We start from the raw sequence: 25,045 nt of genomic DNA on the forward strand, positions 1-25,045 counted from the left end.
CAGTGCCTGGCGTGTAAAATAGGTCAAGGGAAAGCAATGAAGTGTGGATGTTTTAAGACACCCATCACTAAGTGGGTAAAAATGGCCCAGATGCAAAGGACCTCTAAGGAATGCTAAATTATTAACCAGGGCAAGGTGGGAGTAGTCGGGGATGCCTTCCCTGCTTCTTTCTGGGGTTGAACCAGCCAGGGAAGACCTCTGGCCTCCACCTCCCAACGCCGTGGCCCTCCCTCCCTCCCAGACGCCACCGGGTGGCACTAGTCCCTCCTCATGGTGTAGCCCTGGATCATGCTGTTGAAGTAGGCGGGCGTGTTGCGCTCCGGGTAGAAGAGGATCATGTAGCACTTGGGGCCAAAGTAGCCCAGGCTGATGGCCAGGAGGTTGAGCACAGTGACCAAGAGGTCCATGATGGTGACCAGCACCCCGTTGTAGGCAGACATGAAGGTGCAGAGGGAGACAGATGAGGTGAAATAGAAGGTCATGCTGAGGGTGATGAACTTGGCCTCGTTGTAGTTGGTGGGCAGTTCCTTGCCCATGTAGGCGAAACTGAAACCCACCACTGAGAGCAGCAGGTCCAGGCCGGTGTTGAAGAACAGGCTGTTGCGGTAGTTGGGGTTGCAGGAGACGATCATGATCTTGGGGTCATCGGGGTCAATACGGGTGGTGGGATTGAGGCCTGTGGCCAGCATGCCAATCACCACAGTGACCATTTTGAGTACCGTGATAAACGCCATGGAGACGTAGGGCCCCTGGTAGCGGACCCAGTAGCTGTAGGCGCGCGGGAAGCGGCTGGCCATCTTGAAGACACAGACGATCTGGAAAGAGCGCACGGCGATACAAGAGATGCAGATGGTGAAGCAGAGGGGAAAGAGGGCCTGGCGGCAGAAGCAGGTGGAGACCTTGGGTGGCCCCACGTACACCGGGACCACCATGTATGCCACCAGCAGCAGCGTCAGCATCAGGAAGCACATGGGGCCCCCAGCTGAGCGAACCATGGGCGTCTGGAAGTGCCTCCAGAATATCACCAGGATGGCCAGGGTGCTGAGGAAGCCCAGGGCGGCCAGCAGGGCCACAACGATGGTGGGTGCCTCATGCCATTCCAGGAAGGCCAGCCGCCGCTTGAAGCAGGAAGCCTCACTCTGGTGGGACCACTCGTTACTCGGGCAGGCCTGGCATTCAAATTCATCTGCAAAAGCCCACAGCGACTCCCATTAGCCAAGCCCGTCTCCCAAGCACCTGCATCCTCCCAGCCCTGCACAGGGCCAGGCCCCAGGGATGGAGAGAGAGCAGCAAGGGCAACCCTTGCATTCACAGCCAATACTCCTCAAGTCTCTTATGTGCATTGGCTCATCAAATCCTCACAGCAACCGCATTTCACAGATGAGGAAACCAAGGCTCAGCCAGGTTAAGTAACTTGCCCGAAGTCAGCAAGTTAGAGAGGCAGGATTTGAACCCAGGTCTCCTTGACCCAGAGCCTACCAACTATAGTTCCTCCCTTCCAAGACCTCACCCTCTGGTGTGAGAGGCATTCAACTACTTACTCAAAGAATGCATTCAATACATGTGTTTTTGAGCAGCATCCATTGTGATAGGGACCTGGGGTGGAAGGCCACAGAGAGATGGATAAAACCCAGCCCTCACCTCCCTGCTTTTGACTGACTGTGGGAGGAAGGCCAATGAAATCATTCCACAAACTCGTTCACCACCTCCTCTGTGTCCTGTGGTCTGCTAGGTACATATAAAATACTTGTATTGGTAAATGTCTTCATCCATGTAATTTACATGAAGTCATGAAAAAAAATTGAGCTCCAACTCTGAACTGTGCTAAACACTAATGTGGACCGAGGTGATGCTGTCTGCACATTCCTAGATTTTATGTTCTACGGGGAGAAATGATCATTCTTCTCATCAAGGAAGTCATTCCACAAGCACCCACTGAGCAACCAGGCTCTGCTTTGAGCTATGCTAGGCACTTGGGAAGCCAGAGGGATAAATGAGAGAGTGTCTTCCCTGTCTTCCAGAAACTTTCCTCCTATTGCAAACACTATTCATTCATTCATTCATTCATTCATTCATCCAGTGGGTGTTCCCCAGCCTGGCGCCCTGGGCCCCGGGCTATGTGTGTGTGGAGTGGGATGAGCTGCAGTCCGGCTTGGGGGAGTGTTGGCGCTTCCCTTCTCCCTCCCTCTCTGAAGCAGCCTGTACGGAGGATTTTGCTCTACACTAGGTATTGGGGGGATACAAGAGGAATCAGATCAGGTCCCTGGGCTTTGGACATTCACACCCCCTGGGGGAGACTCCAGAGACCCTGCCAAAGGAGACAAGCCCTAGAGACTCCACGGGCGGGGCAGGGGCAGGGCAGGAGTGCTCGGCCCGCGAATCATACCTTCAGTCTGGTTGAGGAAGGTGCCGGGAAGGCAGTCGATGCACTCGAAGCAGCAGATGTGGATGCCCACGGGCTTCTTCTTTTGCCCCGACTGGCACCTCTTGGAACACATGGACACGGGGATCTGGAGGGGGGAGGGCAAGAGACCCTGAGTCCTCTTTTCCCACATTCTGGGGGCCTCCTCCCCTCTCCAACCAGCAGGATGTTCAGGGGAGGAAGTCTAGGAGCCCCCTATGTTTTTGGGGTAGAAACTGTAGGGAAAAAAAAAAACCCTCATGCTTCTAGCAGGAAAGGAGCCATTTTGAAATATGCTCAGAGCATTCTGTTCTGCTTAACAAATGCCTTTCCTCAAGGGAAACTATTTTACCAGAACCCAACTGATGTGAATTTTACCAGAACTTAACTGACATGGGAAAAGAGAAAATCCCAACTCCAGCCCTCTCTAGCCTTCTTGTCTTACCTAAGGGGGTGGGGTGAGAAGCACTTATGAAGGTCACAGTTCTGGGGCACAGGCTTATTGAAAGATTGAGACCTAATCACAGGATTACAGAACACTTCCCCTCTATCTCACCACCACGTCAATCAAGGGATACAGCCGAAATAACTGCAAGGCTGAGACTGCATTTAAGAAGGAATATCGGCCGGGCGCGGTGGCTCAAGCCTGTAATCCCAGCACTTTGGGAGGCCGAGACGGGCGGATCACAAGGTCAGGAGATCGAGACCATCCTGGCTAACACGGTGACATCCCATCTCTACTAAAAAATACAAAAAAAAAAAAAACTAGCCGGGCGAGGTGGCGGGCGCCTGTAGTCCCAGCTACTCGGGAGGCTGAGGCAGGAGAATGGCGTAAACCCGGGAGGCGGAGCTTGCAGTGAGCCGAGATCGCGCCACTGTACTCCAGCCTGGGCGACAGAGCGAGACTCCGTCTCAAAAAAAAAAAAAAGAAAAAAAAAAAAAAAAAAGAAGGAATATCTAGGGAAAACCAAAGATAAAATGGGAGACATTGGAGAAAATTTTGGCCTCTGACACGATTGCTATTTATTTATAGCAAATAGTAAACATAGTTTTAATAAACTTGAAAGGACTACAATAATAACAGGTATGTTCTCCAACAACAATCTAATGAAATAGAAATCAATAACAGAAGGAAATTTGGGGAATTCATAGATACGTGGAAATGAAACAACATACCCTTAAATAACAATAGATCAAAGTAGTATTCACAAGGGAAATTAGAAAATGCCTTGAAATTAATGAAAATAAAAACGCAACATAACCCCACAAAAAGACAAATACTATATGATTCTACTTATAGGAGGTATCTAAGGTAGTCAAACTCATAGAAATAGAAAGTAGAAGGATGGTTGCCAGAGGCTGGAGGAAGGGAGAAATGCGGAGTTGCTCAATGGGAATAGTTAGAAATTTGCAAAATGAAAAAGTTCTAGAGATCTGTCGCACAAAAACGTTAATATACTTAACATTACTGAAATGTATGCTTAAAAATAAATTGGTAAATGTTATATGTCTTTTATCATAAAAAAAAAAAATTTTTTAAATGTACCAAAATTAATGGGGTACAGTGAAAACAATACTTAAGAGGGAAATTTATTATTATAAACATCTGTGTTTAAAAAGAAGAAAGATGTTACATCATTAACACTCACTATCTTATCAAATCACTAGCATTCACTATCTTATCACAGAGTTTACTCTTTCACTCTCGATCTCAACGTAGTCCACAGGAAAGTTGTTCATCTTGACATTCTGCAGAATATCATGCCGGTCTATGATATTCATGACACCATGGTAATTGGACCTGGTTAGTAGAAAGTAGCAAGGACTTTTATATCCAAGTAAGACCTACGAATGCCAGAGGGTTGGAGATAAACCTTACAAAGATTCAAAACTTGGGGTTGGGGGTGCTGTCACATTGGTGATGTTTTTAGGAGGCTAACGGTACAGAGAATGCCAGGACATCCATTCTAAGATATAGACAAGTCATCCACCCTACTCCTGCTACCATGAAAGTATGGCACTTTGTGAACCTCTTTAGATTTGGGGGACAACATAAATTGCTCCTGAAAATACTGCTCCAACCCATTTATCGGGTGATTCAGAAGGGTTTCAGTTTTAAGGCAGAAGGTAACAGGTCCAGAGAATGACTCTGAAGAAGGCCCTGGCTTCTGTGTAAAAGATCCTGCCACTGGGGCCACACGATCGAGGAGATGTGATGATGTTTGAGTTATCTATGCTTATAAGAATTGGCAAGCCCTAAGAGAGAGATGCAACAATGCCATGCCTTCTACACAACATGCTACTCACTACTTGAAAATCAACTCTTGGAGTCCTGCTGGGCCATTATGGAAACTGAGTACCTGACCCCAGGACATCAAGTGACTATCAGATTCACAGAGTCTTGTAGAGAGGCAGGAATAAAAGCAAGTCTTCATATAAGGGAAATGGTATCCAAGAAGCGCCAGTGGGTCCAAGTAAATTTCTTAAATCAATTATCGTGACTCCTGTATCTATTTCTCTTATAACAAATGCCTCTCCCTCAAATCACACATAAGACCTTATGGAGAGATTCTTTATGACAAATAAATAGAGGAGAACATTCAGGAATGATTCACAAGTAGGTTGGTTTGATATGTTAATGTGAGCTGACAGTGGACTGCTGCCATACTAAGCTTTTTTCAGGGATACAAAGCTTTCTTCAGGGTGAATCCTGAAGGACAGTAATGATGGGAGATACTGCTTGTTTGTAGAGATGTGCAAGCAGAACACTTGGTTGTTTGCTTTGTGTGGATGGAGAGATGTCCGGAAGGATGGATATTCCTGAGATCCTGGACTTATGGAATAGCTTGGCTGGTTGTTCAGGGGCCTGGAAGGAGCAAGAGTGGAAGAATGGAGACAAGGTTGCTTGGGGAAAGGTATATGAATGGATCCATGAGAGTGAGCACAAAGCATGAAGATCTCTGTGTCTCATGTTAATGCAAACCAGAGAGCAAACACAGAGTAATAGAAACCAGATTGAAAGGTTGACTTGTCCCAGCCAGGCACCGTGGCTCATGTTTGTAATCTCAGCAATTTGGGAGGCCGAGATCAGAAGATCAATTGAGGTCAGGAGTTCCAGACCAACCTGGCCAACATGGCGAAACCGTGTCTCAACTAAAAACACAAAAATTAGTCAGGTGTGGTGGTGCACTTCTATAATCCCAGCTACTTGAGAGGCTGAGGCAGGAGAATCACTTGATCCCTGGGGGCGGAGGTTGCAGTGAGCCAAGATTGCACCACTGCACTCCAGCCTGGGCAACAGAACAAGATTGTCTCAGAAAAAAAAAAAAAGAAGAAGCAGCAGAAGGAGAAGGAGGAGGAGGAAGAGGAGGGGGAGAGGGAGAGGGAGAAGGAGAAGGAGGAGGAGGAAGAGGAGGAGGAAGAGGAGGACTTGTCCAACAGAGGTCAGCTGGCTTCTGTCCTCAGCCACCCCAGGGCCTGCACAGAGTAGCCATGATGTCAGGGATAGAGGCTACAGGTATGAACCCAACAGTTTGAGCTTCCTCTCACTTGAGCTTCCTCTCATCATGGCTGACCTAGTTACTGCCATTGCAGAACACCTAACATTCCAGCATCAGAGACCCATGTTGAGCCCTTGACTTGGCACAATTCTTCAAAGAGACCAGCCAACCAACTGCTGAAAGATCTATTACATCAGATCCTTTTCTCTCTGGAAGAAGCAGTGTTTCAACCTCATAAGAATTTTCCTTCCCTGATTTCAGTGCAGCATCACCTTCTGAGGGCTTCCAGAGCAAATGATTTACTGATGCAGGATACCATATCACCTCAGATCAGGAGTCAACTTCATGGTAAAGGGGTGTGACATGGGCACGTGATCAGAGGCTCCACTGATCCTAACATATACCACATTACCCAGAAGTATCCTATCTAACCAGGGGATGAGATGGCATACTAAAAGCTCAGCTAAGGTACCATCTTCAGAATGCCCTGCAACGTGGGGACACTGCCCTTTAAGATGAAGTTTTGAATGAATGGCTTGTGTATATGTTGTGGCCCCAACAGCTAGAATATGTGTATCCAGCAACCAGAAAGTTTGGTTACATGCACCATTATTCTCATGGGCCCATTGCAGCATTGGTGCTTCTCCTCTCTACAATCTTAGACTTTGCTGGAATAGAGATTCTGGTCCCCAAAGGGGGAATACTTCCACCAGCAGACACTATAGGGCTCTATTATTACCATGTGGTCATTTTGGGGTCCTCATGCCAGTGAATGAGAAGGTCAAGAAAGGAAGAGGTAACTGACCTGGATTTGTGGGTAGAGCTGAGGTGGTTGCTACACGAGTGGAGTAGGAAGGAGTAGGTCCGGCACCCAAGGAGTAGGTCTGGCAACCCTGGGTGCTTCAATCCCAGTGCACCTGCTGGTGGGGATCTGCAGCAGGCACAGCGCAGAAAGGCAAGGCAACTAAGGGCCCAGAAACCTTGGGGAGGTAGGTCTGGATCACCACCCAGGCAAGTGACTGAGAGCAGCCAAATGCTGGCTGGGAGTGAAGAAATCCAGAATGGTCGGTAGAAGAGAGAGATGAATATCAGTGACAACCTTGGGCTGTGGCTAAGTCTACCAAACAGCTCTCTGTTAGAGACTGAGCTGGCTGCTGCTCTAAAAAGTCTAAAAAGTCTGTGACTCCCCAGGCTTATGGAAAGTCACTGAGTGGAACAAGAAATGGACCTCTCTGTGGCCTGCCTCATATTTTCTCTACCCACTTACTCTAGCCATTCCTGCAGTCACCAATTTCAAGCAAATGCCATTTGTCAGCACCTGGCCTTGGCTACACAGCTCTGTCTTGTGTTCTGCCCTAAGGCTGCCGTATGAAATGCCCATGGGAGACCTCTGGAGCTAACACCCCACAGAGCAACCCCCGACCACAAGGCAATGGGAGCTAGTGGATTACTACCACCCATCTCTGGGAGACAATGCTAAGGTAGCTCTTCGGGAGGTCCCAGTAAGATTGACCTCCAGTTGCTCAGAGTAGTGTCTGGCTTGAGGTTGTTCTCTTGCACCAACTTTCCCTCTTCCCTGTGGAACTCTTCCCAGTCTCCCACTCCTGTTCCTGTCCATGTATCATGTCCTGGAATAAATCTTCTGCACATAAGCCCTTATCTCAGGCTCTGCTTTCTGGGAGAAACCCAAGTTAAGACAGTGTTATGGGCTAAACTATATCCTGCTTGAAGACCTAGTCCCCAGGACCCCAGAATGTGACCTTATTCAAAAATAGGGTCATTGCAGGAACATAGTCATATAATTAGTTAAGATGAAGTCATCCTGGAGGAGGGTGGGTCCCTAATCTCATATGAGTAGTGTTCTCATAAAAGGGATGAATTTGGAGACAGACACATGGAGAACACTACCTGAAGGTGAAAGCAGAGATGGGGTGGTGATATGGTTTGGATCTGTGTCCGCACCCAAATATCATGTCCAGTTGTAATCCCCAATGTTGGAGGTGAGTCCTGGTGGGAGGTGATTGGGAGGTGATTGGATCATGGGGATAGAGTTCTCAAGAATGGTTTAGTACTATCCTCTTGGCACTCTCCTCCTGACTGTGAGTAAGTTCTTGTGAGATGTGGTCGTTTAAATGTGTGTGATACCTCCTCCTTCACTCTCTCTTGCTGCTCCAGCCATGTGAAAAGCTGGCTCCCCCTTTGCCTCCCACCATGACTGTAAGTTTCCTAAGGCCTCCCCACAAGCTGAGCAGATGCCAGCATCATGCTTCCTGTACAGCCTGCAGAACCGTATGCCCATTCAACCTCTTTTCTAATTACCCAGTTTCTAGCATTTCTTTGTAACAATTCAAGAGCGGACTAATACAGGTGGTGCATCTACAGTCAAGGAACATCAATAAGTGCCAGCAAACCACCAGGAGCTGGGGGAGAGGCCTAGAACATATTCTACCACACAGCTCTCAGAAGGAGCCAACCCTGCTGACACCTTGATCTTGGACTTCCAGCCTCCAGAACTGTGAGACAATAAATTTCATCTGTTTAAGCTCCCCACCCACCCCAGTCTGTGATACTTTGTTATGGCAGCCCCAGGAAACTAACACAGACACCACCCTAATATACTCCACAAAAATCCTCAAGGCACTCAGAAATGCACAGCCTCAGGTACCTCTGCAACTGGGGATAGAGTGTGCTGTCGGGGATTGGGGGGAAGAGGGTGCAGGGTATTAGCAAAGGAGAGTGATGAAGGCTCTTCCAGAAGCTTTTCGATCCCTAGATCCCCTCCCCAACTCCACAAGGTAGGTCTCTATCCCTTCCTACTCCGGCAGAATTCTGATGGTCTATTCTCTAAAGAGGGTAAAATAATGGATCTTTAGATTGACAGATGTCAGACTCAGTTGAAGGCACAGCTACCATACTAAAACAAGAGTATCCAATGATAGGCTGTATTAATCCACTTTCAAGCTGCTTATAAGGACATACCCAAGACCTGACAATTTACAAAAGAAAGATGTTTAATGGACTTACAGTTCCATAGGGCTGGGGAGGCCTCACAATCATGGCAGAAAGCAAGGAGAAGCAAGTCATGTCTTACATGGATGGCAGCAGTCAGAGAGAGCTTGTGCAGGGAAACTCCCATTTTTAAAACCATCAGATCTTGTAAGACTTATCTCCTATCAGGAGAACAGCACAGGAAAGACTCACCCCCATGATTCAATTATCTCCCACTGGGTCCCTCTCACAACATGTGGGGATTATGGGAGCTACAAGATGAGATTTGGGTGGGGACACAGAGCCAAGCCATATCACAGGCTTTAGCCTGAATGCTGTATATAGAGAACCGCCACCACAGACTAGCTGTATGCTGTATACAGAGAACCTCCACCACGGACTAACTGTGTGGTCTCAGACAAGTCACACAACCTCTCGGTGCCTTCAGTTTCCTAACCTATAAAATGGAGAGAATGGTAGCATTTATGCCCTAGGGTTGATATGAGAATTGAAGTCCTTAGCACCAGGCCTGGCACACACATGTCCAGTGAGTGCTTAATTTGCAGAGGTCTCTGAACCCCTCTTCCTGGGGAGCTGGAAAGCCCTGAACATGCATAGTTCCCAATCAATGGGGGAAGGACAGGACCCCAGATTGTATACCCACGAATAGAGATCCTAGCAGTTATTGATAAAGCAGAGGTCCCTAATCCCCGGGACACAGGCCAGTACCAGTCTGTGGCCTGTTAGGAACCTGGCCATGCAGTAGGAGGTGAGCAGTAGGTGAGCAAGAGCAGAGCTTCATCTGTATTTACAACTGCTCCCCATCGCTCACATTACTGCCTGAGCTCCACCTCCTGTCAGATCAACCTCTGCATTAGATTCTCACAGGAGCACAAATCCTATTGTGAACTGTGCATGTGAGGGATCCAGGTTGTGTGCTCCTTATGAAAATCTAATGCCTGATGATCTGTCACTGTCTCACATCACCCCTAGATGGGATTGTCTAGTTGCAGGAAAACAAGCTCAGGGCTCCCATTAATACTACATTATGGTGAGTTGTACAATTATTTCATTATATATCACAATTATATATAACAATAATAATAGAGACAAAGCACACAGACGTAATGCATTTGAATCATCCAGAAACTATCCTCCTCCCAGTCTATGGAAAAATTGTCTTCCACAAAACCGGTCCCTGATGCCAAAAAGGTTGGGGACCACTGCCCCAGGGTTGATGTGAGAATTGAAATCCTTAGCACCAAGCCAGGCACACACATGTTCAGTGAATGTTTACTTTGTAGAGGCCCCTGAGCCCCTCTTCCTGGGAAATTAGAAAGCCCTAAACAGACACAGTTCCCAATGAATGGGGGAATGAAAGGACCCCAGACTATACACCCACAAACAGACATCCCCCACAGCAATCGATAAAGAATCTCCCAGCAATTGATAAAGAATCTCTAGTCTCTGTCCATAATGAAAACAGCCCTAGCAACTCCAGCATGAGCCCCAGGCCTGCCCACCCACCAGGCCCCGCCCCTGGCCCCGCCCACCCACCAGGCCCCACCCCCGGCCTGCCCACCCACGAGGCCCCCTGGCTGACCGTGTTGTTGATGGTGTGCCAGGATATGTCTTGGATTTTCTTCAGCTGTCGCTGTAGGGGGTAGTAGGAGGCGACGCTCTGGAAGGGATTCTGGCTCAGGCCCCATTGCCACTGGACAATCTCCAAGTGCAGAGCCATGTCCCCTTGAGGGTCGAAGGAGATTTCGTGGTCCAGGAGAGTGAAGTTGACCTTCCAGATCTCCTTAAGCAGCTGGCAGGGTCAGAGGGAAGGGAAGTGGAGCTAGCATCAGAACCGAGCCAGAATTTTTCCTGGGCCTGGGAAAGATTCTACCATTCCACTAGCCTTGATTTCCAACTCGGTAATATGGAGGCAATAAATCTCCAAAAAGGTGGCAGTTTAGGAGTCAGTGGCTGAGAGCTCTGCTCTGGAATCAGATATATCTGGGTTCAGGCCTCAGCTCTGCCTCTTGCTGTGAGACCTTGGGCCTGTTGCTTAACCTCTCTGAACCTGTTTCTTCTTCTGCAAAGTAGGAGCAATAAAAACTATAAAAAAAAAAAATAAGTTCATCTATGTTAGGGACTTAGAGCAGAGCCTGAGACAGGAATCACTTCTACCAAGGTGCTAATAGAATTCCTTTTCCCTGGAAGTTACCTCAGTCATCCCTCTGGAACCCAATACATGAGATGAGGTACAGAGTCCACTGTCTCTGTCACCTGCAAAGGTCAGTTGGGATCTCCCCTGATCCCTGGGTCCTTCCTGTCTCCCCAGACCTTAGCGTCAGCTCTCATTCCAGTCTCTCCCCAGCCCCCCATCGCTCTCAGTAGGCAGCAGCTGGGACAAACTAGAGCACACTTTGAGGTGGGCATCCTCCAACCTAAAGTCCAGTCCCAGCTCTGTCCGCAATTTGCTGTGTGACTCTGAGCAAGTTTCTGAACCTTGCTGGGCTAACCCTGAAAGGACTTCAGCTCAAATATCCCATGGACCTCGCTCCTAGATTTTCCTTCCATAAATGGGAGTGTCCATTCGGCTACACCTTTAGGGCTGACCTGGCCTCAGGGACTGACAGACACACAGACAGGTAGCCAAGGGAGTCCGGTCCTGGCCTTCGCTCTTCCCTGCCCGACGGGTGAGGTCCTGATTCAGAAGGACTCTTTGGAATGTGCACAGGTTTCTAGGCCCAAGGGCAATGGTCCTTCGCACCAAGAAGAAGGAGGCTCCAACCAGGTGGTCCGCCTGAGGATGAGGATCAGGATGGCTGAGGCCCCTGGGAGTCAGGTCCTGGGTGTCCATGTTGCACCTCTGTAGTGACCTGCCCAAGCAGGGTTGAGCACCTGGGACTGGAGGGATCCAAGATATCACCCTCAAGGGGTCAGAAAGCACTGGCCTTGTAATTGTCCTGAGTGGGTGGGAGCCTAGACTATTATTGGCAGGGGCTTGGGCACCTTGGGGTTCCCTCATCAGGCTGAACCCTGTCTTCCCTTCCCCATCTAGCCCCACCCCTACCCCAGCATAAGCTGTATATTTAAGGCAGACTCAGGTCCACCTCTCCAGCCCCGCACTCTCTCCTGAGGCCAGCACTTGGTGTCAGAGAAGAAGAAGAGGAGTACATTCAGCCTCTTAGCTGCCCCAGGTAATTTGCATCATGATTGCAAATGCCCTCAGTAACTCAACAGGGTACATATGATTCCTTCCATTTAACAGATGAGAAAACCAAGGCTCAGAGATATTAAATGTGCCCAGGTTTGCACAGCTAGTAGTGGCAGCGCTGGGATTCCATTCCAGGTTTGATTGCTAAGCTCTGCCCAGCTCACCGCCACCTGCCTCACAACGTACGAACAGGTGGGCCATATCCGAGATGCCCGAGGGGTGGAGAGGGGTGGAGAGAGGTGTGTGGGGAAGAGCCAGACCACTGCCAAGGGCCCCATTTGTGAAATAAAAGGATTGGACCAGAACCTGAGAAGACCTCGCAACCCTGACCCTCTATGATTCAATGACTGGCTGAATTTTTTTTTTTTTTTTTAAGACGGAGTCTCACTCTCTCGCCCAGGCTAGAGTGCACAGGTGCTATCTCAGCTCACTACAATGTCCGTCTTCTGGGTTCAAGCAATTCTCCTGCCTCTGCCTCCTGAGCAGTTGGGATTACAGGTGCCCTCCACTATGCCCAGCTAATTTTTTGTATTTTTAGTAGAGACGGGGTTTCACCAAGTTGGCCAGGCTGGTCTCGAACTCCTGACCTCATGATTCATTTGCCTTGGCCTCCCAAAGTGCTGGGATTACAGGTGTGAGCCACCACACCCTGCTAGTCTACTGAGCATTTTTGCTGGGATGGCCACAAATTTGCCAGCCTGGATTTACCCAGACTCCCACTGATCTGACCCCACCACCACCATCACCACGGGCAGCATATCCACCCAGTGTCATCTCCAACTCTTCTCATCGCCCCCGAGGCCTCTCTCTCTGCCTCGCCTCTCACAGCGGTGCCCATCCCCACTACTCCAGCACTATTTCATCACCACCCCTGGCCACTCCCTAGCTGGGTGCCTGTCACCTCTTTAAACCTCAGTTTCACCTGTGTATGGGAGAGCACCCACATAGTCACAGTATCTGCTCAACAGTGTCTGTCTGGGCATGACTGAGAATTCACGTAAAGAGGTGAACACAGTGTCCAGCACATAAGTACCCATTCATTCATTCATTCATTCATCCATTCAATATTCACTGAGAAGCAACGCCAAGCCAGACCAGTGCCAGCAACTTGGGATATGGCGTTGGAAAGGATTGACAGGGTCCCTGCTCTCACTGGCCTCTGTTTGGGAGGTGTGGGGAATAGCCAATAAACAAACAAAGGATATCAACACAATCACAACTTGGGATACCTGTTACAACAAAAATAAACAGAGTGTCGTGGTGTGACCTGGCAAGGAGGGTGGGAGGTAGTAAGGACACCACATACCATTTTGCAGGTTGTGCCCTGCAAGAATGGGTCCAGTTAGGACAACTGGGAGGAACAGCTGGAATCCAGCCGACTCAGGTCACCAAGTCATGCGCTTGCCACAGGTCTGCGTCCATCCGAAGCCAAAGAGCATCGTGGTCTAACGTGTATGCACAAAAGGGTATCATTTTCTAATTCACACAAGGACTCTGTTTATGCCAGTGGAGACCCTGGGTGAAGCCTACATAGGGTGGGCTGGGCTCCCTGCTACTTGACTGCATCATCCCCCACCCCAGCTCTAAATTGGCTTGTTGGGCTGTCTCAAGAACGTCATCTCAGGGCTTGGAATGCTCTAGGAACTCCTGCTGCCTCTGGACAAAACCCCCCTCTCCTTCACCTGGCACTGGATGTCCTCCAGTATCACCTGCAGTTTGGGTCACCTCTCAGTCTTTGCCACTCGAGCCTGACCACGTGGCCAGGCCACCACTCTCCCACTCTCCTCCTGGAAGGTCCAGTGTCTGTTCACTCCCTACTTCAGCCCTGCCTTCCCTGACCCTCTCCCACCGTGATGATGCCCCTGCCCCGTGCACAGCTGCAATTTTGACTTCCTGCTGCGCTTGGCAGACAGATCTTCTTAACGGTCCTCATCTCCTCCTGGGTTGGTGGTCCCCCAGGCCTGGCACATAGTAGGTGCTCAACAAAAGGGATGGGACATCCTGGTTGCTATGATTGGTGCCCTTTGGTCTCTGCTGTCACCTGTCTTTCATCATAGCTCCTGCCAGTTGCAGCTGGGAGGATGCCTGGAAGGTGAAGTGGGAAAACCACAGCAGAACAGGCCAGACCTGGGTTCAAAACCAGGGTCCACCACTTACCACTGAGCGATCACGGGCTAGTCACTTTGACTTCCTGTCCCTCAGTTTTTCTACCTGTAGATTATCCTCACAGGAGGGTCATGAGTTAGATGTGATGTATACTAGGCATTCAGCGCCTAGTAGGCACTCAAAGAGCAGTAAAGCACCCATGATAATTATGTATATTATTAATGTAACAGGACATATAGCAATAGGCAGTATTTTTACCAGCTGGCACCAGAATTCCTTTTAAAGAATAAGTGTAATCTTTTAAAAGAAAAGTGCTTATGGTTGCAAGGTTAGGATCTGAGATTATGGGATAGAGAGGTACAATTAAATAGAATGAGAAAGAGCAACTTTCTCATTTCTTCAGAGCAAACTAATTTGTTCTGTTAAAGAAGTGAACACTTATTTGAAGATGGGAGAGGGATCTAGCAAGTGGCGAAAGGGGAGAACAAAGAGGGAAGATGGGCAGGGTTTAGGGAAGTGACTAAGCAACAGGGTGGGAGGCTGGCCCCAAACTACGAAAAAGCCAAGGAACCGTTTAAGAACAGAGATCTCCAATAGCAAAGTATAAAGTGTGCATCTCTAATGTAAATCCCCTCTGCTCCTCTGATCCTCAGTGAAACCTTCTATATCCCAGAAGGCTTCGTGGTGGGGGGGTTTCTGTGTGTGCCTGTGGATGTGGATGTGTGTGTTAAGCTAGAAGAACAGATTTAAAGTCTATGTCTGAACCAGGGTGACAGAGAACTAGGGTAATGAGAAGATCCATAAAAGCAATGCAAGGCCTTAGAGGGTCCACAGGACAACACAAGCTCGTCCCAGGCTCTCAACCCTGGAGAGACTGGGTCGGGGGGAGGTAGGGCGGCGGGGCTGTGGTTCCCACTGCCTGTGGGATTTCCTTCTGGTGAATTCCACCTGAATCTCCAAGAACAGACTACTATCTTGAATGGTGAGCATTAAATTAATTTAAAAAGCAATTTTGTTTTGGCATCAGGAAGGACTAGTGCTATGTGTCTGGAAGAATGGGATACCCGTGCCCTTTCACACCCATTTGCCCAGAACCCCAAGAGAGGAGGATGGAGGTGCCCTGCAGTCTCTATGGCAGCCACCCCCTCACCTGCCAGGGATAGACCTCCCTCTTGGTGCAGGTGCCGTGGTCACAGCCGAGGAGGCTGTGCAGGGCGTGGGCCACAGCGTAGACCGCAGAGTACACGCTGTAGACGACACGCTCCCCAGAGAGCCTGAGAACGTTGTTGAAGGACAAGGTGCCATTCAGGCAGCTGTCACACTCCTGGTTGCAGGTAGACCTCTGGCTGGTCCTGCTGAGGGGTGGCGGCCCAGCCTGTGGGTCTCGCACGCGGAACTCACTGAAGCCAGGGATGGGCACGCTCTGGATGGTGATGCCCAGGAAGGTACCCATGTGGCGCAGCTCCGTGAGGTTGTGCAGGACCGGGTCAATGGCCCAGGACTCGGAGGCGATCCACACGGCACCCGTGAAGTTCTGGCGCAGCACCTCATTGAAGAAGTTGTACAGGGTCAGGTCGGGTGAGAACACGACCACGACACGTGCCGTGCTCTGCTGCAGCTTGTCCACAATGGTCACCAGGCGCTGGCGCTCCTCTGACGTCATGTTCTGGTTGGGCTGCACTGTGGGCAGTGTCTCCTGGAAGGCGATGCAGATGTCGCCCCGGGCCAGGCGATCGCCAAGCAGCTGGCCATTGTCACGGCCATAGGTGTCGCCGCTCACCAGCACGATGATCCAGTTCCAGCGGAAGTGCAGCATCAGCTGCACCATGGCCTCGATGTGGTGGTCGGCGCTGGGTGCGGTGCGCAGCAAGGCCGGGAAGCGCACCTTGTCTCGCAGCTCATCGCTGATGGCACTATAGGTGATCTGCGAGGGGAGGGGCCGTGGCATGAGCGAGTGCCCCACTGGGTGCTCTGCCCCCACCCCAGGGCTGTATCCACCATCATCATTTGGGAAGCACCTAGTGCAAGCCACCCCAGGGGTAGGTGGTTTACACCATCGTCAAGCATCGTGGTCCCCAGGTAGCCCCATGCAATAAGAACCTACTGTTTGCCGGGCCCTAGGGCCAGGTGCCTTACCTCAGCCTCATCATGATTATTGAGCACCTACTATGTACCATGCTCTGGGCCAAGCCACATACACCATCATCCTCATAGTCATCAGCACACTGGCTTTTAGTGAGAACCACATCCTGGGCTAGGTAAATGACATAGCCATCATCCCTATCACCTAGAAACTCTTACTGGGCACAGCACTTTCCTCCTCCCCCTCATCACCATCAGGCTCAGCAACTAACCACGTTTCTTCCTTCTGCCTCCAGGGCTCCATGGTTTTCCTCCCAACTCACAGAGTGTTCCATCTCCTTTCCTGGCTCCTTCTCTTCTCTATGACATCTTAATCTTAAAGGACCCTGGGCTCAGGCTTCAGTCCCTGCCTCTTCTCCAGCTGCTCTCCCCCTCCCTTGGTGGTCCCATCCAGCCTCACGGCTTTATATCCCATTTCCACACCAACAACTCCCAGCAGATAGCCCTGGCCTGGACTTCTCTCCTGAACTTCAGATGCATACCACAACTGCCTGTCTGACATCTCAAACTTCACAAATCGAAACTGAACCTTTGTTCTCCTCTGAGCCCGTTCCATCCACACCCTCCCCCATCTTGATTGATGATGAATCCATCGTTCCAGTGACTCAGGCCAAAAACTCTGGAGTTGTCCTTGACTCTTCTTTCGCACACAGGTCACACTGGATCCATCAGCAAATCATCTTGGCTCTACCTTTAAAATATATCCATCCAGTGCCTACCAGCTCCCCGCTCCCTCCTGTCCAGCCACCATCATCCCCGGCCTGCACTGCAACATTACCCACCCACCTTTCCCCTGCAGTCTAAGCTTAACATGGCAGCCCGGTGACCCTGCTCACACACACGTCCGGTCACTTTACTCCTCTTCTCAGAACTCAATAGCTCCTAACGTCACCCAGGAAAAGCCAGAGTCCTTGAAGAGCCCCTAAGCGCTCAATCATTTATCTGCACACCTGTCTGATTTCATCTCCTTCTCCTCTCCCTCTGGCTCCAGTTGTGCTCATCTAGTTCCACGAACACACCAGGCACCTCCTAGCCTTGGCACTTGCTAACCCCTCGTCCTGGAATGTTCTTATCCTAGGTCCCTCATGGCTCCCTCATTCCTTCACCTCCCTCAAGTCTTTGCCCAATTGTCAGTGAGACCCACCTGACCACCCTGTTGAAAATTGCAATCTCCCTCTACCAACCCCTCCTTTCCACTGATGTGCCAGAGCCCCCACATTTTTATTTTATTCATTGCACTTCTCACCTCTAACATCCTGCATCACCTATTGTTTGCACTTATTTTCTGTCTCTCCCCACTAGAAGAGAAGCTCCATGAAGGCAATGATTTCTATGTTGTTGCCAGCTGTACCCCAGCACCTACAACAGTACCTGGCACATAGTAGGTGCTCAATAAATATCTGTTACATGAATGAAAGAATGAATTCAGTCCTCAGCTAGATGCTTCATGTAAAAGTACTAACATTAAACAGTAACAATCACAATATTCGTGACTACCTAACTGTGTGCCACGCTTTTTGCTAGCTGATCTTTAATGAACATGTAGCCTGTACCAGTACTGCACTTGGCACTTTCAATCATGATTATGATAATAGTTATAATAATAGTCGTAATACAAATCACTCTTTCGTGAGTACCTACTGTGAGGCAGACCTTGTGCTAGGCAGCTGTACAGAATAATACTAAGCACTTCAAGTTTTTATTCCTGTGTAAGATGCTTTATAAAACAACATTATTTACCACCTACTGTGTGCTAGAAATTTACACAGGTTGAACCACTAATCTTCAGATAGTCCTGGGATGGAACGCTTATCATCCCACTTTACAGGTGAGGAAATTGAGGCCTAGAAGAGTTAAGAGATTTGCCAAAGGCTTCACTGTGGCCAAGACTCGGTGCCAAGTTGCACAACCAGATCTGCCCACTTCCAAAGCCTGAGCCCTTACTCCATAAGCTGGGCTGTCTTCTCAAGATTTGGGCTAATGCCCTGACCCTGCTTCTGGTCCTATCATCACCTCCCATGATTGTTGGAAGAAGTGGCCTCTGAGGCCTATAGACAGCCACTCCTCTGCCCCACTCCCCAGGGCCCAGGAGCCTCACCTGTGGAAGGAGAAAGAGGGAGAGGAAGTTGGCCACAGTCATGACAGCGTCGGAGTTGTCAGGGCCAATGACAGCCACCACACGGGGCACGTAGTTACTGTAGTTCTCTTGGATGGGAAGGAGGTCATCTTCCTGTGCCAGGAAGTAGAGCACCGGCTGGACGTTGTTGGAGACGTAGCACACATCCACCATCTCGTAGCCTAGCAGCACATCAGGCAGCAGGCTGCTGTCATTGTTGATCTCCTCCACCGCAAAGCGCATGGCCTGCATGAGGTTGTAGCCTATCACCTTCGTTTCATACCTGGAGGGGCCACAGCAGTATGAGATGGAAGCAGATCCAGATTGAAGAAGGGAGGGATAAGAGAACCAGTCTGCTCCTCCTCCCTGCCACAGGAAAGCCAAGGCATTGACTGAGAAGGAACCGCTCCAGAAGACTCCGGCATTTTCACCATGTCATTGTCACCATACCACATCTCTAGGATCACCATTGCCCATATGGCCACCACTGACACTATTATCCATGTGGCCATAATGAATACCATCCCTATAACCTCCATTGCCACTCTACTGACGTCCACTAATGTGACCACCATTATCCACTAAAACTTCCATCATCACCATCACCACTATCACCATCATCACCCACTACCCGTATTACCAATATCACCACCAGGGCCATCACTGTCACCACAACCTTGTGACCATCATCACCACCATCATCACCATCACCACGACCACCATCACTATCAGCACCATCACTATCACCACCATCATCATCATCACCACCATCACCACCACCATTTTCACATCACCATCACCATCACCACTACCATCACCAGCGCCATCAGTAACACCCTCACCACCGTCACCATCACAGCACCATCATTATCAGCATCACCATCACCACCACCCTCATCACTATCATCACTACCATCACCAACACCATCACTAACACCATCACCACCATCAGCACCATCATCAGCATCACTACGATCACCACCATCACCATCATCAACCAACACCATCACTAACACCATCACCAGCATCACTATCATCGCCATCATCACCAGCACCATCACTAACACCATGACCACTATCACCATCATCACCCACTATCCGTATTACCAATATCACCACCAGGGCCATCACTGTCACCACAACCTTGTGACAATCATCACCACCATCATCACCATCAACACCATCACCATCACTATCAGCACCACCACCATCACCACCACTATCACCACTGTCATCAACATCATCATCGCCATCACCACCACCATTTCCACCATCACCACCAACATCACCACCACCATCACTACCACCACCAACACCATCAGTAACACCATCATCACCATCATCATCAGCAGCACCATCATTATCAGCATCACCATTATTACCACCCTGTCACCATCATCACTACCATCACCAACACCATCACTAACACCATCAACACCATCAGCACCATCTTCAGCATCACTACGATCACCACCATCACCATCATCACTACCATCACCATCATCACCAATACCATCACTAACACCATCACCAGTATCACTACCATCACCATCATCACCAACACCATCACTAACACCATCAGCACCATCATCACCAACACTATCATCAACACCACCATCACCATCATCACTACCACTGCCATAATCACCAACACCATCACTAACACCATCACCACCATCAGCACCATCATCAGCAAAACTATCATCAACACCACCATCACCATCATCACTACCACTGCCATAATCACCAACACCATCACTAACACCATCACCACCATCAGCACCATCATCAGCATCACTATTATCAACACCACCAACGCCATCATCACTACCATCACCATCATCACCAACACTATCATTAAAACCATCATCATCATCACCATTATCACTGCCAGTACCATCATTACCAACACTATTACCACCACTGCCATCATCACTACTGTCACCATCATCACCACCGTTACCACCATCATCATCACCATCACCATCATACTTTTTCTCATTGTCATCATCACCAGTATTACTGTTATCAACATTGTCAGCATCATCACCATTACTTTCATCACCATCACCTTCATTATACTCCCCACCATGGTCACAAGCATTAGAAAATCCAGCATTGTGCCTGGTGCCATCACCTTCACCATTCTCAAGCCAGCATATAATCTTTCCCAATTTCATAAATAATGCATTTCTTATAGTCAACCCTTAATCATCTTTTGCACTGTCCTACCTTTCTCCTTGTCTCCCACAATACCTTCACCCTCTCTGCAAGAGGTCACTGTTTTATAGTCCCAGGCTGGTTCTATGTCCCAGCCTTTGTGCTTACATGCAGATGCACCCAGCCGCCACAATCTCCAAGTGATGCCATCATCCCAAGGGGCTCATGGAGAAGGTGGGGGAAGAGGAACTCCCCTCTAGGCCCCAAAGCACCCCTGCCCACCCAGCCACAGCCCTTGGAAGATGCAGTCTGAGAACTTGATACAGAAAAATCACATTCTGCCTCCCAAAGGATTTCAAATGGGCTTTTACATGGACCCATTGGGAGTCCCCCAGTTGCCAAAGTGGGTGGGAACAGTCTTGATCGCCTCTAAGAGCCCTCTAGATTTGAACATTCTGTAACTCTATTTAAAAAAAAATAAATGACACTGAGATGACCCAAGTCTCAGTGTTTCAGAGCACAATCGTCAAAGATTTTGGTAACCCGTGTTGTATGAGGCCTCCCCGAGGGCTAGGAGCATGGATCTAGAATAAGGGGGTTGGCAGTGAATGGGGAGGAGTGCTCTAAGCCCTTGGTCCTGGCCTAGCTCCCAAGGACCCACAGGACCAGACCTGGCCTCCCACCCCATCCCCATTGCCACTTCCAGCCCCACACTGGAGACTCACTCCTTGCACATGGGCACCTGCAGGTAGTCAAGGTGAACAATGCCCTTCATGTTGGCATGGAGGGTGAAGAGGCCACCCAGGAGGTAATCCCCAGGCAGGTAGAAGTCCGAGTTTTTAGCCGGCTCAGCCAGGACCCGTAGCAGGAAGAACAGGGAGCAGATGGTCGTTGCCCTGGGCCGCATGGCTGGGAAGTGATGGTCTCAGGAGGTAGTCCTGCCTCACTGGAGAATTGGTGGCTTGACACCAGGGTATTTGCACAGACATTTACATAGCGATGGTCGTGCCACGGACTGTGGGGCACCTGGAGCAGGTGGAGATGTTTAGGGGCCCAGGGGGAGGAAAGGAGGCTGGAATTACAATGATTCTTTCTTAGAGCATAGTGGGGCTAGGTGGTCTAGGGGAACCCTATTTGGAAGGAGAGAGAGCATCCTGATAACTTGGCCATGCCCTGGCCTTCTGTCACTTGTCCAAGGACAAGTCTCGTCTTCCTGACATTTCAAATATTTCAGGAGTAAAGGACATAGGTGCTCTCAGGAGACAGAGTACTGTGGCCAAAAGAGCCCAAGCTCTAGAGCCCAGCCAAGTCAGGCCAGGCATGTAGTGATGTATAGGTGTTCAGCAAGTGGTCGCCATTGTCAGTAAGAATCAGGCATCATGCCGGTGTTTGTGGTTCATCATCTCATATAATGGTTGCATCTCATATAAGGGGACTATTACTAACCCCATTTCAAAGATGAAGAAATGGAGGCACTGAGAAATTAAGAAATCCAGCCCGGGCTACCTGACTAGCAGAGCTGAGATTCAAACCACATGGCCTGACTCCGGGGCTGGTCCTTCATCGCCACACCACATGACATCACAAAGTTAATGCTTTTGATAGAAAAAAAACAGTAATGGTGGCCAGGTGCAGTGGCTCACATCTGTAATCCCAGCACTTTGGGAGGCTAAGGCAGGCAGATCACAAGGTCAGGAGACCGAGACCATCCTGACTAACACGGTGAAACCCTGTCTCTACTAAAAATACAAACAAAATTAGCCGGGAGTGATGACAGGTGCCTGTCGTCCCAGCTACTCGGGAGGCTGAGGCGGGAGAATGGCGTGTACCCCGGAGGATGAGCTTGCAATGAGCCGAGATTGCTCCACTGCACTCCAACCTGGACAATGGAGCAAGACATTGTCTGGAAAAAAAAAAAAAACATAACAGTGGAGAAGAGGTTCGGGGAAGGAGTGAGGGAGGGGTGGTCTCACTCCCTCTGAAGGCTGCCATCAGTCAGCCTAGCAACACCCGCTCTGGGTCCCCCATCCCTTGGGCCCCACACCAAAGGGCAGGGTTGTGGGCAGAACAGAAAGTTGAAAATTCCTAAATTCATAGGTGAATACTCTCAAGGAGTCAGAGGCGGGGAGGTGGCTCCAGTGAATTAGGGACCCACTGGAATCAGAGACCCTTTGTCCAATTAGTGCTATTTTGTTCCTTTCCAGTCCTAACAACATGTGGCCGAGGCTTAGGGAACCTGCCACACACCATGCGCCTAGAATGGGTCTGTCACAGGCACATACCCGGCTGCTTGGCTCCGGGGTTCTGATGGGCAGAGGCTTCAAGGTACAAAAAGGTGATTGAAAACCCCGTGTTCGGCTGGGCGCGGTGTGTTACGCCTGTACTCCCAGCACTTTGGGAGGCCGAGACAGGCAGATCGCCTGAGCTCAAGAGTTCGAGACCACCCTGGGCAATGTGGTGAAACCCCGTCTCTACTAAAAATACAAAAAAATTACCTGGGTGTGGTGGCAAACGCACCTGTAATCCCAGCTACTTGAGAGGCTGAGGCGTGAGAATCGTTTGAGCCTAGGAAGCAGAGGTTGCAGTGAGCCGAGATCGTGCCACTGCACTCCAGCTTGGGCTACAGAGTGAGACTCCATCTCAAAAAATAAAAATAAAAATAAAAATATGCTCTTCCCTGCCCCACCCCAGCTAAGCCCTGCTCCTCCTTCAGGGCCCAGTCTGAGCTTCTCCTCCTCCTAGGAACCATTCGTGCCCACCAGTTCAAGGGAAACTCCCCTGCTCTGAGCAGCAACAAGCCTCCTGTCTGCATCGTCACTGGACACTGGCTACCAGCCCTACATTGTTAACCGGATCCTGCTGTGAGTGTCCACTCTACTTGGGGAACCTTGAAACCACGTGACTTGGACCCACCTGGAGTTGACATGGGCTATTTGCTGGATGAGCACGTGCAGGTTCCTTAACCTCTCTGAGGCTCTGTTTCTTCCCCACTGAAACAAGGATAACAATTCCAGCCTCATGGATTTGGTGTAGGAATTAAGTTAAATAAAACTGGGGGGTGCGGAGCAGGCTTGGAGAAAGGGGAGTTTGCCAAAGTGCGAGGTTGTTTCTTTTTACGACGAAATCAGCAGCCGCAGGGGGCACCGTGGGCTCCGTGACCAGCTGAAAGTGCCCCTTTGTGTCCCAAAGCGTCTTGAAGTTACCCTGAAGGATGTTGGATGTCTTTAGCCACTGCAGAGCCGAAGTGGCACCTACTCCCCTGCCCCTGACCTCTCCTGGGGCAGGCTCATCCCGTGGGCCTGTAAGCAGACAGGGGGAGGTCTCCTGGTGCTACAGGAAGAGACAGAATTGGCTGTGTGATCGGGGCCTGTCCCTGCCCCTCTCTGGGCCTGTGTAAACCAGTGGATGGGAGGTGGGGACTCATACAATAAAAGGAAGCGCCCTGCAAGGGGTGTTTGGAGGTGCGGGTTCTGGGCCTGACTCTCCTCTCTCTGGATCTCAGTTTCCTCATCTGTATAGTGGGGAGCCCTTTTTTGCACTGCCCGTGTCTGCCTCCATGTCTGCTGGCCCAAACCCCAGCGCTGACCCGCCGCTGCCTCATGGATTCTCTCTACACCCTCCCACTTTCCACACCACACCCCCCGCAGACCCTCATCACCCCCTTTCTGCACCTCTCCATCTGCCCCACACTGACTGTTGAAAACCCCATACCACAGCTCTCAGTTCATCACTCCTCTGCTCTAATACCCGCCGGGGGCTCCCCGTCACCAGCTGGATCAAGTCTGAGCTCCTTGTTCTGGCATTTGAGGCCTCTCCAGGCTGGCCCCAGCTCACTCATCCTCCCTTTCCCGGTCTTCCCAGCCTGGTCTCTCCTGCACCACTTGCCACAAACCACAGCCACACTGGCCTCCTTGGGTCTGGGGCCTTGGAGTATCTTCCTGGGATAGCATTCTAGGGGCCTCCAAGGCCACAGATGCCTGCCCTGCCAAATACCTAGGGGTTTATGAGTGGGTCATAACAACGAATAGCGCCTTTCCCAGAGTGTGATTTATTGTTTCTGTTTTTTAGAGACAGGGTCTCTGCCACCCAGGCTGGAGTGCAGTGGCGTGATCAAAACTCACTGCAGCCTCGACCTTCTGGGCTCAGCTGATCCTCCCACCTCAGCCTCCTGAGTAGCTAGGACTACAGGCACGTGCTGCCACACCCAGCTAAGTTTTTTAATTTTTCGTAGAGATGGGGGTCTCTTTATGTTGCCCAGAATGGTCGTGAACTCCTGGCCTCAAACGGTCCTCCCTCCTCTGCCTGCTACAGTGCTGGGATGACAGGTGTAAATCACCACGCCAAGCGTGTATTAAATCCACCCAGAGTCTGTTAAATGCCAGACATTGTGTGAAGCATTCTATATACATTATCATTTAATT

General features: G+C 50.0%; 1 protein-coding gene across 1 annotated transcript; it reads right to left on the reverse strand.

Moving 5' to 3' along the window:
* Positions 1 to 257: 257 nt before the first annotated feature.
* Positions 258 to 21,531, reverse strand: TAS1R2 (taste 1 receptor member 2). Its single transcript, XM_050790664.1, has 6 exons — positions 21,350 to 21,531; positions 18,447 to 18,747; positions 15,357 to 16,130; positions 10,493 to 10,702; positions 2,387 to 2,510; positions 258 to 1,186 (listed from the first exon to the last, which is right to left on the reverse strand). The coding sequence occupies exons 1-6, from the start codon at positions 21,529 to 21,531 to the stop codon at positions 258 to 260; spliced, it is 2,520 nt and encodes an 839-aa protein (XP_050646621.1).
* Between the last annotated feature and the right edge of the window lie 3,514 nt (positions 21,532 to 25,045).

The sequence above is a fragment of the Macaca thibetana genome, chromosome 1, assembly GCF_024542745.1.
Source record: "Macaca thibetana thibetana isolate TM-01 chromosome 1, ASM2454274v1, whole genome shotgun sequence".
Taxonomy (NCBI): domain Eukaryota; kingdom Metazoa; phylum Chordata; class Mammalia; order Primates; family Cercopithecidae; genus Macaca; species Macaca thibetana.

Excerpts from the sequence above, each read along its gene's own strand:
- TAS1R2 (XM_050790664.1), bottom strand. The coding sequence starts at position 21,531 with ATGCGGCCCAGGGCAACGACCATCTGCTCCCTGTTCTTCCTGCTACGG. Across the intron at positions 16,131-18,446 it reads CCCTCTTTCTCCTTCCACAG|ATCACCTATAGTGCCATCAG; the intron begins GTGAGGCTCCTG and ends CTCCCCTCGCAG. Across the intron at positions 10,703-15,356 it reads GGGAGGTCTATCCCTGGCAG|CTGCTTAAGGAGATCTGGAA; the intron begins GTGAGGGGGTGG and ends TGACCCTGCCAG.